The following is a 14,254-nucleotide window of genomic DNA, read 5'->3' on the forward strand; positions in this document are numbered from 1 at the left end:
ATATATATATCTGACGAAGAGCTCTGCTCGAAACGTTAAATCTTTCTTCTTTCTTTCCTTTCCTGAGCGTCCAATAACACTATACTTGTTCCACGTCCTCACATTGTTGTGTTTTCATGTTTGGATTAACTATATATATATATATATATACACACATACAGAGACATATGTTAATATTGAACAATGAGAATGAGTGCTCGACACTGCATTAGTGGATGAAGATTCTTGATTTTTTATTTATGGTTTAAGGCTACCATTAGTTTCAGGTAAAGGGGAAGTCCCTCAACAATTGTCAAGCCTGTCACATGGAACTCCAGTGTTTGTCTTCATTTTGGTTTGGAACTACCCTTAACATGAAACCAATGGTAGCTTTAACCCATATATAAATATATATATATAATATATATATAATATATATATCATGATTACTATTCAAAAATTATTAATTAATTTTCTAGATCAAGTAACTATAACAAATTTTAATCCCAAATCTAATGTTGATTGCTTTAACATTTCTGATCCTTTTATTTCTCTAAACCCCTTTTACAGGGTTCGGTTGCCAAGAAACCATACAATCCAATTCGAGGAGAGACGTTTCATTGTTCCTGGAAATTTCCTAAGTCATCCGAGGGTCACACTGACAACGGTCTCAACACAGAACAAAATCACTATCTATTAACCTATTGTGCTGAGCAAGTCTCCCACCATCCACCAAGTAAGAACAGCTTTCTAATCAGATACTTTTGTTATTGTTGTTCCACCCTGATTGAGCAGACCTATCATCATCATCATCATCGTTTAACGTCCATTTTCCGTGCTAGCACGGGTTGGACAGTTCGACCGGGGTCTGAGAAGCCAGGAGGCTGCACCAGACTCCAGTCTGGATGCCCTTCCTAACGCCAACCACTCCATGAGTGTAGTGTTTAAGGGTCTGTGGGCCTACAATGGTTTAACCCCTTAGCATTTAAATTGGCCATATTTGGTCCAAATATTCTTCCCACATTATGGTCACACTGGCCAGATCTGACCTCTTGCACCTATCCTACAATGTCATCTTCGAAATCTTGAAGTTACATGATAATGCACAATTAATTATTTATTCAAAACGTTATCTGGCCAGGGGTAGGGGTCCACCAAGGATCAGTCCTCAGCCCCCTATTATTCATCATAGTCCTTCAGGCAATAACAGAGGAATTCAAGACAGGCTGCCCCTGGGAGCTTCTCTATGCTGATGAGCTTATTCTAATAGCTGAGTCACTTTCAGAACTAGAGGGGTTTCAGGTGTGGAAGTAAGGTCTGGAATCAAAGGGCCTTAGGGTCAGTCTAGCGAAAGCTAAAGTCTTAGTAAGTAGGAATGCTGATAAATCACAAATCCCTTCAGGTAGATGGCCCTGCTCGATCTGTCGAAAAGGTGTAGGTAGAGACTCCATAAGATGTACCTGGTGTAAACTATAGACACATAAGAGGTGCAGCAATATCAAAGGAAGGTTAACTGGGAAGATAGATTTTGTGTGTGGCAAATGCACAGGAGCAATAAACACTAATAATGTGCAGTAAACAGCTTCCGTCACATGCCAGAGGGAAAAACTAGAAGTAATGGATAGCTTCTGTTGCCTAGGTGACAAGGTCAGTAGCAGGGGTGGATGCCCAGAGAACATAGCTGCTAGAATAAGAATAGCCTGGGCAAAGTTCAGACAGTTCTTATCTCTGGCATGAGTACTCTGTACTTGTGACCAGCACAGGTGCTTTACACTCGGCACTGGCACAAGTACTTTATATTTGGCACCAACACAGATCTTTACACTTGGCACTAGCACAGGATTTACTTCTGGACTTGGTGTATTGAGTTTTCTTCCCATGATACTGTTCTATGTGTTTGCATTAGTCAAGAGGAATGGGCAAAATCCGCAACCTCTGGGGGCTTTCTCAGACTGGTGAGATAAGCCATTCTAAGCATTTGCAGAAAAAATTGTTGGTGGGTGGGTTTCTAGTTTGAATGTTTGTATCAGTGAACTTTGTCTATTGAAGCCAAAGACTAAGTGTTCTTGTTAGCCTTGGTGTGCGAGGCCTACAAACTTTGTTATGTTTTTAACATTCGTAAATCTCTGGGAAGAATTTTCAAGATATTTTTTCCAAATGTACTGCTTATTGAATTCTGTTTTTTCAGGTTTGTTTTACTAATCTCTCTTCTCTCCCCCACCCCAACTAACTTTCTTTTTTCTTTTGTTTTAGTTTCAGCCTTTTATTTTGAATGTCCAGACAAACAGATTTCTATGAATGCATCAATATGGACCAAATCTAAATTCATGGGAATGTCAATAGGTGTTATGATGGTTGGTAAAGGTGAGCTGATGAGTTTTTCCTTTTTAATACCTTCAGAATGGATATTCGAAATTTCCTTTCTGGAGATTCTTGGGTTTCTGCACAACTTGTCAAAAGTGCATATAAAGCATATGCAGTAATGTACAAATGTCTGGAAAGCAAACAATGCATGAGTCAGATACATGCTTGTGTATGTATGGAGGGGAGAAAATCAGGTGTAGTGTTGGCGAATCTCAGAAAGCATGGAGGTTTTGAAGGATGCAGTGCTCCGACAACTAACAACTGATGCCGGCAGTCTGTTCCATGCTTCAGCAACTCTTAGTGTGAAAAAATGTTTCCGAAAGTCATGAGAGCTGTGTTGTTTTCTGACTTTGTAAACATGTCCATGGGTGTTAGACAAGTGGAGTTTGAAAAGGTGCTCAGAGTTATTGTTTGTACGATGGTTAATAATTTTTTTTTTTTTTTTTTTTTTTTTTTAGTTAATATAGTTAATCAAACGATTGAATCCTCATTGTCAAACTTCTTATAGGAGACTAAATTAACCAGCATCTCTTGTATTCTTTTTGTTCTGTAATTATTCATCATCATCATCATCGTTTAACGTCCGTTCTCCATGCTAGCATGGGTTGGACGGTTCGACCGGGGATCTGGGAAGCCAGAAGGCTGCACCAGGCTCCAGTCTTATCTGGCAATGTTTCTACAGCTGGATGCCCTTCCTAACGCCAACCACTCCGTGAGTGTAGTGGGTGCTTTTTACGTGCCACCTGCACAGGTGCCAGGCGAGGCTGGCAACGGCCACGGTCGGATTGTATTGTAATATTCGAATTTAAGAACACTTTTAAGCTATGGAAATATGGACATTAAAACTATGACGATAACTATTTGAATTTTCATATTCCAGTGTCATTGAATTTATTGGAGTTTGATGAAGAATATGTATTTGGTCTGCCAAGTGTTTATGCTCGGTCGATTCTCACAGTTCCTTGGGTAGAGCTTGGAGACAAGATTTACATTAATTGTCGCAAGACTGGTTATTCTGCTGCTGTAACATTCCACACTAAGGTATGTTAATATTTTCTATTAAGTCAATTCGTTGAATAATTACTCTTTAATTGCTACTCAGAGAAATATCAATACTTTTTTCCCATCTCTTCTGCCATTAATTTCTAATGTAGTAATAAGCACCATTGATTCTTTACCATTATTCTCTATCTTTATGTTCTCATGGCCATGATTAGTGAGTGGAATATACATTAAATACGCTTAACTTACAAAATGTGCTGTTTTCTTAGATCTGTGTATTTACACAGTCTTCTCATTGATTTAAGTGATTACATCATCTTATGTTGACACACTTTCAGTAAAAACGACATATTTTATATTGAAACAGCTCTTTAACAAGCAAAAATGTGTGTTTGCATTCTTCTACATTTTGGCTGGTGGTGTCAGCTTTTGGTCATTTAATAACACACAAACTGGCAAGACAGACCATAACAAACAATGAAAAATAAAAAAGTGTTTATTTCAAATAAGTCCTTCTTTGCTTGAGATCGTTATTGAACCACCAGTTGAACTGTTTGCACTTTTCCACAAGTATTATTTGTTGTCTCTGGTGCAGACTTTAACGAACTCTTAATATCCATGTCTATACAGCTGTATATAGGTACGATTTACTACAATTAACTGAAAGAGCAATGCTTAATTAACAAGTGTTTCATTAGCCTACAGTCTTCACTTCGAATCTCCTCCTCATGGGATGGCAGAAACCGTTTTACTGTTGTAAAAGCGCATGTGTGGTGCCACATAAAAGTGCACATGTGGTGCCATGTAAAAACATGCAGCACACTCTGTAAAGTGGTTGGCATTAGGAAGGGCATCTAGTTGTAGACACCATGCCAAATCAAACTGGAGTCTGGTGCATCTTACCAGCTGTGGTTAAACTGTCCAACCCATGCCAGCATGAACCACAGACGTTAAGTCATGATGATGATTCTGTATACCTTAATTAGCAATGGATATACTGTAGAAAGCCACAACACTACAGTATTTGCCTTGAGAGAGCTTTTTTTTTATTCATGTATATAAGTAGTAAAACACACAGAAGTGTGTCAGCTGTAGACAAAAGCATCCAATGGTGGTGGTGAAATTACTAAATCATGATGTCCGTGTCTTTCTGCATCATCACAAATGAGTTTCCACTGTCAATCACATATTTACACAGATTTTGCTTCTACTTATAAAGAAAAACAGTGATTAACAAATCACTGGTGTTGCAAATATTGGGTTGTCTGGAAAGTTTGTGCCGATTTTTAAAGGAAAGAAAAAGGTCAATAAATACTTTCCATTATATTTTTAATCAGCCAAATATGAACCGTTTTGTTGCACAATGCGTCTCCATCTTTCCTTTAACTTGAAAATACCCTCTTCCCAGAATTGAGGTGGTTTCATGGCAAAGAATTTATCAAGGTATCTTTTTACGAATTGAAAGTTTTTACCATTAAGACTATTCTGCAGAGACCTGAATAAGTGGAAATCCAAAGGAGCAATATCTGGTGAATGTGGAGGGTGGGGTAACACATCCCAGCCGAGCTGCAGCAATTTTTGTCTGGTTCCCAAAGTACCGAAAATGAACTTTCTTATCTTCCATTTTATAGGGTTACAGAATTAACACAGGTTATAGGAACGTAAACCTTCTTCCACAAAAAGATAGCTTAAACTGTGCTCTAAATGGAGGTGTAGTCAAATCCTATTTTATGGGCTCGACCATGTTCTAAAATAAGTTGAAAGGTAAGCTACTATAAATCGGCAAGAACTTTCCGGACAACCCAATAGTTAAGCAGGCTGGGTAAAAATTTGTTATTAGTGATGGAAGCAGTAATAATTTAGAATAGCGTTCTGTATATTCCTGTTTTTTAAGTTAGATATGCAGAATGCTATTCTGAACTAATACTGTTTCATAAAGATTGATGGAAACTCCTGGAATATGCCAGGGAACTTATCAGATTTCTGCTGTTGACCAAAAATATCTTTGCTTAACCCTTTTGATACCAACCTGCCTGAGACTTCCTCTGGCTCTCTATTACAAATGTCTTGATTTCAAATGGTCTGGATTCAAATCTTTCACCTAAACTTAGTTTTAATTTATATTTCCAACAGCAACTTAATAATAAAGTTATTTTTTATGAAGTTCTTTGTTACACATAAAATTGTCTCAACAGAATTAGTGTAACAAAGGGCTTAAGACAACTGTATTTTCTTCAGGTCTATGTAATACTGCTATGATGTAGATACAATATTTTAAAAAATTATTTTCATTTTCTGTTGTTTTTTTTTGTTTTGTTTTGCTCTTGTTTTAAATTCAAGAATATAAACTAAACCAGTTGAATTAATTGAATTCTCTTTCACTTGTAGCCTTTTTATGGAGGTAAACTTCATCGGATTGCAGCAGAAGTGAAGAATAATATGGGTACCATCATATGTAAAGGGCAAGGAGAATGGAATAATTATTTTGAATTTACTTATGAAAATGTAATTTTTATTAAATATTTGTGTGTGTGTGTTTATCCTTCACTAGACTTTATAAAATTGTGGGTTTGGTCTGTGAAACAAGCAACATCTTTGAACAAGGCACTTTGTTTCACATTGCTTCAGTCTACACAGCTGAGAATGAGTACCAGTTGAGTGCTGGTGTAACTCCCCCCCCCTCTCTCTCTCTCTCTCTCACATGTTCAATGTTCCACTGAGCAAAGGGTAGGAGAATTGAAAAGGTGTCTGTTTATGTCTGCTCAAAACTACACAGGCACCTATAACAATTATTGAAAGCATGGTACATGCTATACTCACTTGCAAGTGACAGCTAAGCTTATTGTTCTGATAAACTCATGGCTTTAAAAAGTAATTTGAAAAGATGTCTCAACAGGTCAGCTGTCAATAACAATATTAATTATACAAGTTGAGTGAAATTTCTTATCTTGAAATGTGCTTTGATTGTTGTCAATTAACTTTAATTTGAATCATGAAATTTCATGTGTAATTAGTATTGTATTTGTTATGAATGATTTAATGATGGTTATCAACATTTAACATTCATTTTCCATGCTGCTAAGGGTTGGACAACTTGACCCCAACAGTCAAGGCCCCAGGGGCTGCACCAGGTTCCATTGCCTGTTTTGGTTTTGGTTTCTATGGCTGGATGCCTCTTTACAGAGTGTCTGCTGGGTGCTTTTTTTTATATGGCACCAGCACCCACAGCAGTCCTTTTTATGTAGCACATCAGTTTTAGGATCTCAATTCTGTTGTGGTGGGTGGGCCTTCTTGAGCACAGCAGTGTGCCACATATTTTGGTCCTGTCATCTTGTTCATAAGGTTCAGCGTTTTGAGATCTGCCTTTAATACTTCATCCCATGTCTTCCTGGGTCTCCCTCTTCCACAACATCCATCCACTTGAAACAGAATTTATAGTTGTCTGTAAATAATATCTACAGAATTTTAACAATCAAATCTTGAAATTTTTCTTAATCTGTCTGAAATTTTAATCAGTGCTGTTCAATATGTATTATTTCATTGATTTTTAGGGAGAAACCAAAACTATTGATGTAAGTAGTCTGGAGATTATGAGAAAGTGTGTTCGCCCTATTTCAATGCAAGGAGAATTTGAGTCAAGGAGACTCTGGCAACATGTCACCAATGCTTTGAAACTGGGAGATGTAAATATTGCTACTGAACACAAGAAATTTGTGAGTATACCAGTTGAGCACTGGAGTCAATGTAATCAACTTGCCCCCTCTCCCAAAATTGCCATCCCACTGCCAGAATTTGGAATCAATATTGATGTATGGTATAATATAAACAACAAAATCACCATAAATCTAAAACCCCTTACTAAATTTGACCCTATAAGAATGAGGGACAACTTAGAACAACAAAAACCTTCAATCATGAGTTTCCCAACAGATGTTGTTAGATTTCACTCCTTCAATATCAACAAAGACAAAGGTTTAGTTGCAAGAATTCAAAGAGACTGGATTATTGCTGAGCAAAAATACAGTCTTTTATCCAAGAACAAAGAGTTTCTTTTTTTTCACTCCCAACATACTGACATGTCTTGGATCTCTTTTCTGCTCTACAATCACATAAGACAATAATGGTGGATGGTTCTCTACCTTATTTACATCTGTAGAGCAGAGACCATATCAATGGTTTTAGAAAGAATAATCTGTGAAGATGGCAATCTTTGTGTTTTTTTTTTTCTTTTCTTTTTGCCCATAGTTTGTGCTGGACTCGGTTCAGAGGGAGCAGAATTAAAGCTTCTCATGAATTAAAGTTGGATATGTTTATTGAATAAATATACTTTTAACAACTGGCATAATGCTCAAAAGTAGCATGAAAAGGACTATCATTTTGTATGTATATAATTATTAATCTGCCACTGTGGCCAAATGAATCTCACTTTGCTTTTAATACTAACCACAAGTATTGATTTCATAAACAATCATTGTGTTGTCCTACAAAGCAACTTTTTTTTTTTTATTCAGTTTACCTGTCAGTCTGTCTGAGAAGTTAACTGACAATAGGTTCATATTCTATCCAGGATGATATTTGTCTCCTGTCATATAACAGGGTTTTTTTAATTCAAAACATCATCATCATTATCACACGTCCGCTTTCCGTGCTAGCATGGGTTGGATGATTTTGACTGAGGGCTGGCGAACCAGATGGCTGCACCAGGCTTCAATCTTGATCTGGCAGAGTTTCTACAGCTGGATGCCCTTCCTAATGCCAACCACTCCGAGAGTGTAGTGGGTGCTTTTTATGTGCCACTGGCAATGACCTCGCTCGAATCCTTTTACACATGCCACCAGCACAGGTGCCAGTAAGGCGACGTTGGTAACGATCACGCTCGAATGGTGCCCTTTTACGTGCCACCGGCACGGAAACCAGTTGGCTGCTCTGGCAACAATCATGCTCGGATCTTAATTGAAAAATGGGGTAGCAAGCATGTGAACATTGTCATGCATAGATGCACATGTATGCATGTGCACATGCACACACACTACTACACTGCTTATAAGTGATGACAACCTGCTTATTCTTCTTTATTTCTTTTTAATCATTAGCTGGAAGACCGTCAACGAGAAGGGGAAAGATTACGGAAAGAAACAAATACAGAGTTTGCAACGAAGGTTTGTTTTTTAAGAATTTTATATTCTCTTAAGAATATGAGTGGATGCTGGAAAGTTGCTGGCTTTAAGGGTATCGCAAAGGGCCTGGTTGGAGACCCAACCTTCTGAGTTCTTTCACAGGTCTTACAAAAACTGAAGGACCCCCACTGCAATAAGAGAGGGGAATATGTTGAATAAAATCATAATTAACTGACCCCCCCCTGTATTTTCTTTTACCCAAGACCAGGAACTTTTCAGCCCCACCCCCTTGCATATGTTCTACAGTTCTGAAGCCGGTATGTAAACATAAAGTTCAAAGGCGGTGAGCTGGCAGAATCGTTAGCATGCCAGGCGAAATGCTTTGTAGTAGTTCGTCTGCCGCTAAGTTCTGAGTTCAAATTCCGCCGAGGTCGACTTTGCCTTTCATCCTTTCGGGGTTGATTAAATAAGTACCAGTTACGCACTGGGGTCGATATAATGTCCTTGTTTGCCCCTTGTGGGTAGTAAAGAAATAGGTATGTAAACATAAAGCAGTGTTACTGTAGTTATAAGCCTTTCTTTTATTTAAATTGTTCCATTCTGTATTATATTTAGATTTTATATATAAAAGTCTTTAGATCTTATATAATAAACAAATTTTGGGGAGCATTGAGAAGAAATGACCCAAGCCTTAGTTATGCTGTTTTCTATTTTGTTTTTCTTTCAAGTGTGTTCTTAGCGCCTGTAGCCAATTGTGGTCACTGAACCTTTCCAGATGATAGACAACCCCAACCAAAGATGCACAGATTTCTTTTCGGAATTCTTTGACTTTCTGTTGGTTCTCTTTCAGTACAATATTATTAATCCTTTCATTACCATATTTCTGTTGAAGTATACTATCCTTATTTCAATTCATTTTTAAAATAATTAAGGATTAATTAAATAGTCGTCTTAAAATTCTGATGGTAGGTTTTAATGTAGATCTCTTTAACCCTTCAGCAGGCCAAAATATTCTATTTTATGTTGAAACTAGCTGGATCTTACCTCTCACACTTAACCTACAATGTCATTGTAAAAATAAACAGTCACATCATCAAATTCTTGAAGTTACAAAGTAATTCTTGCTTAATTCAAAACAATGTGAATAAATAAGCTTTAATCTTGACAGAATAATCTGCTAAAGGGTCAAAACTGGGAATTTGCTTCATAGAACCAATGGAGGTTTTAGGTGGGTTGCTATCAAAAGGGTCAATGACCATTTTTTATATTTTCTTTTGGACAGTTTTGTAATTTTATTTTTTTCTCTTTTGTTTTTACTTCAGCACTTTCACCTCGATGGAGAAGATTGGGTCTACAATAAAATCCTTCGAAGTCGGCATAAAGAGCCCTGTGATATAAAGGATAACAACAACAGCGAAGACGGCAAGCGTTGTTCTGCTGAAAGTCCATTGAAGAGCAATAAAGTGAGCCAGAACGAACCGAAAATGTCTCAGTCAAATAACTGCTACGATGTGAGTGGGGCGGCACCGAAAAACGAAAAGAACACTTTCCCAAAAGACAAAAGTCAAAAGAAAGACTCTCAATCATCCAAAACGAAAATTTCTCCAAAAACTAATCGGACCAATAAGAATGAGAAAACTCGCAAAAACGAAAAATGTTTGAAAGATGTCTCTTGATGAGGGCTTTCCATCCTGTGGAAGTGATTTCACTTCAGAAAGGTCTTTCATTAAGTTAGAGAGTTATTTAGAAGCCTAACGGCCGAGACCGGGCTTGGTGTCGGCCGAATAGGGTTTGACGACCAACTTCCTCATCAAATCTACTGAGCTGCTTTTATCTCAGTGGGCCCCCTGAGGTTTTTATTGGGGGTTTTTTTTTTCCTGATTTTTTTTTTTTTTTTCAAAAAGTAACTTGAACAATAACTGCAGACATGTCATTGTGACCTGACAATTTCAGTTTGATTTGAGAAAGGAAGACCAAACGAAAATATTCTCTGCTTTGGTTGAAATGGTATTAGCAGCAGTAGTGTGGTTAAAACAAAAATCAGATCTTTTTTTTTTTTTATCTCTTTTGGCTGCACTTTTTAGCTAATCCAGTTGCTTTCTTTCCACATTGCATGCACTGAAATGCCTTTCTTCGTGGGCTTGCAGTGACTTGCTTTTGTGATATGATTAAAAAAAAAAAAGTATCTGTTAATAATAATAATAATAATAATAATAATAATAATAGAATATAGGCATTCTGTGAAAATACTTCCTCTTGCTGCCATTGCATCTCTTACTTTTCGGTTATCTGAAAATGAGTGATGAAATTGAGGAAGAAAGAGAAAAAAAAAAAATGAAAGTATGGAACAAATTCTGTGATTATTTCTGCTGTAAATATTAAGCATATCATAAATTTTTACTGAATTCCAAAAGACCTGGTTTATTGCCTTTGTTTTGTTTTTTTTTCTGTTATTGTGTAAAGGTATTTATTGATACATTCTTACTTTTCCATCTTAGCCATTATGAAATTTAATATTCATAATAATCTAAAGTTTCCATTATACAGTAGTTACTTTCATCAACATAGCATTAGTTTGACTTGACTTGACTTGAAACAGCATTCACCCGGGGTGGGTTGAGCTGGCTTCATTTATCCTCAATGCTGCATCTCTCACAAATGCCGACCAGGCCTGGCGATTTGAGGCTAACGACCACGTGATCTCCAACCACTCCTTATTCCAGCAGCGAGCGCCATAGATATGGAGGCCTAGGTTGGGTTCCAGATCAGCCTTGATTGTCATCAGCCAGATTTTTCGTTGTTTTCGCCAACCCTGAAGGGGAGCTGGGGCAATTGCTTTGTAGATGAATTCTCCTGGTTGACGACGGAGGGCATGACCCAGCCAATGCAGACGTCTCGTTAGGATGGCTTGTCGGAGGGAGGTGATTCTGCACTGGTGTCGCACCGAATTGTTGGAGACAAAGTGATGCCATCGGACACGAAGGATGCGACATAGACAGAGGTGATTGAAGGATTGTAGTCGCTTAATATAGCATTAGTTTGATTTTTTTTTTTTTGTTTTGTAGTTAGTCTGAAGGGGTGTGGCTTAGTGGTTAGGGTATTCAGCTCACAATCTTATGGTCATGAGTTCAATTCCTGGCGATGCTTTGTGTCTTTGAGCAAGACTCTATATTTCACATTGCTCTGGTTCACACAGCTGACAGACGTGAGTAATACCTGTAATTTAAAGGGCCGGCCTTGTCACCTCCTGTATCATACTAAATCTCCCTGAGTCCTACATTAAGGGTACACATGTCTGTGGAGTGCTCTGCCAGTTGCACATTAATTTTACAAGCAGGCGGTTCCATTAATCAGATCAAGTGGAACCCTCGTCATGGTAACCAGTGGAGTCCCAGTAGTTTATAGTTTGCATTGGTGAAGTCTCACTAAACTACCTCGGTCTGTTATCTTCTCATTCATGAAGCTTAATTGCTTAACTTTTGATCTGTTTGTCTTCATTGATATATCTCATTTTAACTATCATTTACTATGCCTTAAATTTCATCGAATATAATTTCCTCAACAACTACAGTTGGCTGAATTGTTAAGTTGGTTTTCTGCAGTTGAGTTTTTCTTTCCTTGACAACAGGTCTTAAATATTTACAGACTCTTCTCTGCCTAACTAAATATCAGTAGCAGGTACAGTTCACTGCTGTGTTATTTTCAGGTTATTTTTTAACCCCAAGTCAGCCCTAATCAAGCAAAATTGTCTTTTTAAGATGGTTGGGTGTGGTTCTAGCAGATTGAACCACATGGAGGGTCTGTGTGGGAAGTGGAGGTCACATGTCTAGCATGTGTCCCGTAAGTTTGTTAGATTTTTAAAAAAAATTTTTATGAGAAAACTAAATTAAATGGTGCCTTACAAAATAAGATGCAATGTATATGCAACCTTTGTGTTTATTAACTTAAAGTACCAAGTTCAAATTCTTCACTAGGCTGGCAACGTCTTTCAAGAGAGCAAAAATGTTTCTAAACCACTAAACACAGGGGAAACTGGGTGAAGCCTCAGTCCGCTTCACTCACTGTGCCATATAGTTGTGGTTTATTCTCCTCCCACAAGATCAGTGCTGATCAAAGGCACCCCAACCATGACCATCCCATCTTATGAAGGGTATCTAGAATTCTATTGTCTAATGCATGGGTGAGTGGTTTAGAAGTTCACTTCACAATCAAGTTTTGAGTTCAATCTCACTGTGTGTCATCTTGGACAAGTATTTTTGACAGTGTCTTGGAATCGACCTAAGACTTTTGAGTACAATTGGATAGAAGGAAACTGTGCAGAAGCCCATTGTATGAACTGTAGCTGTAATTCAAAAGACCAGCCTTGTCATGTTTGGGTTTGGGAATTAAGGGAAAGGTATAGGTGTTTATGTGAAGGCACATGGCTTAGTGGTTAGGGTGTTGGACTTATGATCGTAAAATTGTGGTTTCGATTCCTGGACCAGGCAATGCATTGTGCTCTTGAGCAAGACACTTCATTTCACGTTGCTCCAGTGCACTCAGCTGTAGAAATGAGTACCACTAGTGGAGGCGTGTCACTTAGTGGTTAGGGTGTTGGATTCACAATCGTAAGATTGTGGTTTCGATCCCTGGACCAGGCACTCCATTGTGTCCTCAAACAAAACACTTCATTTCACGTTGCTCCAGTTCACTCAGCTGTAGAAATGAGTTTAGCCTGGTGAGGGATGGGCTCCACCAGGCTTTCTCACCCAAGATACGCTGCATGGCTGCAGCACTCTATCAACACCTAAGGAGTTAAGGGATATGTTAATGTCAAAAGGTATTCAATATGAGTTGGACTTTCAGTGGAGTGACCAATTGAATACTCACCATCAGAATCAATGGAACATCCACCATCAAACATGTTCTTTCCTTTCCCAGGACAATTTGTTAGGTTTGTGGGCAGTTTGATTGCTGTTTCTAGTAAGTTCAGCAATGAAACAACAAAAACACTAGTGGTTCCCTCGTTGACTTAAAACAGTTTGTTGTCAGTGTTATTTAAGCCCTTCGGGGACCCTGTTTGAACAGACCTATAATGGCAGACATTGACACCCTTTAAGATGATGGGTCTGATTTGGGAACATTAGACTGTCTCTAGTAGGTCAACTAGCAGCAACATAGAGGTTTCCTTGTACGTCTCTGAAGCAAATAACGTTGATGAAATTTTGCTGTGAAAAGTTAGGTTCAGTCAAATTAAAATGCCATTTAAGCACAGCATGGTCATACATTTTAGATACATGTTTGATCGAACCTGATCAGATATCGATGGCCATACCAAAGTAGCTGTGTCTCAGGCACATCAATACTTTTGGTACTACATTTGTCTCGAGATAACTTCCAGACACAATCTTTAAGTTCCAATTCTCATGACACTTGTAACGGAACCATAATCACCTTAATCTTCCCATCAAAAAGTTATTTTATACATTCAATTTTCACTAAGGAACTGGCAACCATTGCTAGTGGAGCGCTAAGAGTACCATACGAGCGAGATCGTTGCCAGAGCAACAAGCTGGCCTTTGTGCTGATGGCACGTTAAACACACCATTCGAGCGTGATCGTTACCGTATTGCCTTACTAGCACTTGTGCTGGTGGCACGTGAAACATTCGAGCGAGGTCGTCGCTAGACTGGCTCCTGTGCAGGTGGCACGTAAAGAGCACCATTTGGGTGTGGCCGTTGCCAGTACCACCAAACTGGCCCTCGTGCCGGTGGCATGTAAAAGCACCCGCTACACTCTCAGAGTGGTTCGCG

The 14,254-nt window shown here is 38.3% G+C and overlaps 1 protein-coding gene across 5 annotated transcripts in view; it reads left to right on the forward strand.

The window, feature by feature from the left end:
- LOC115220397 (oxysterol-binding protein-related protein 11) overlaps nt 1–10,881 on the forward strand; it is a 158,821-nt gene extending 147,940 nt beyond the window's left edge. For all 5 annotated transcript variants that reach the window (XM_036509896.1, XM_036509895.1, XM_029790518.2 and 2 more), the window contains 7 exons: nt 550–715; nt 2,233–2,343; nt 3,224–3,384; nt 5,734–5,850; nt 6,897–7,058; nt 8,439–8,504; nt 9,785–10,881. In XM_036509896.1, the coding sequence (XP_036365789.1) occupies nt 550–715; nt 2,233–2,343; nt 3,224–3,384; nt 5,734–5,850; nt 6,897–7,058; nt 8,439–8,504; nt 9,785–10,138 (1,137 nt within the window). In that variant the 3' untranslated portion in view covers nt 10,139–10,881. The remainder of the gene's footprint in view (nt 1–549; nt 716–2,232; nt 2,344–3,223; nt 3,385–5,733; nt 5,851–6,896; nt 7,059–8,438; nt 8,505–9,784) is intronic.
- The last annotated feature ends 3,373 nt before the right edge of the window (nt 10,882–14,254 follow it).

Source organism: Octopus sinensis, linkage group LG16, assembly GCF_006345805.1.
Source record: "Octopus sinensis linkage group LG16, ASM634580v1, whole genome shotgun sequence".
Lineage (NCBI taxonomy): Eukaryota > Metazoa > Mollusca > Cephalopoda > Octopoda > Octopodidae > Octopus > Octopus sinensis.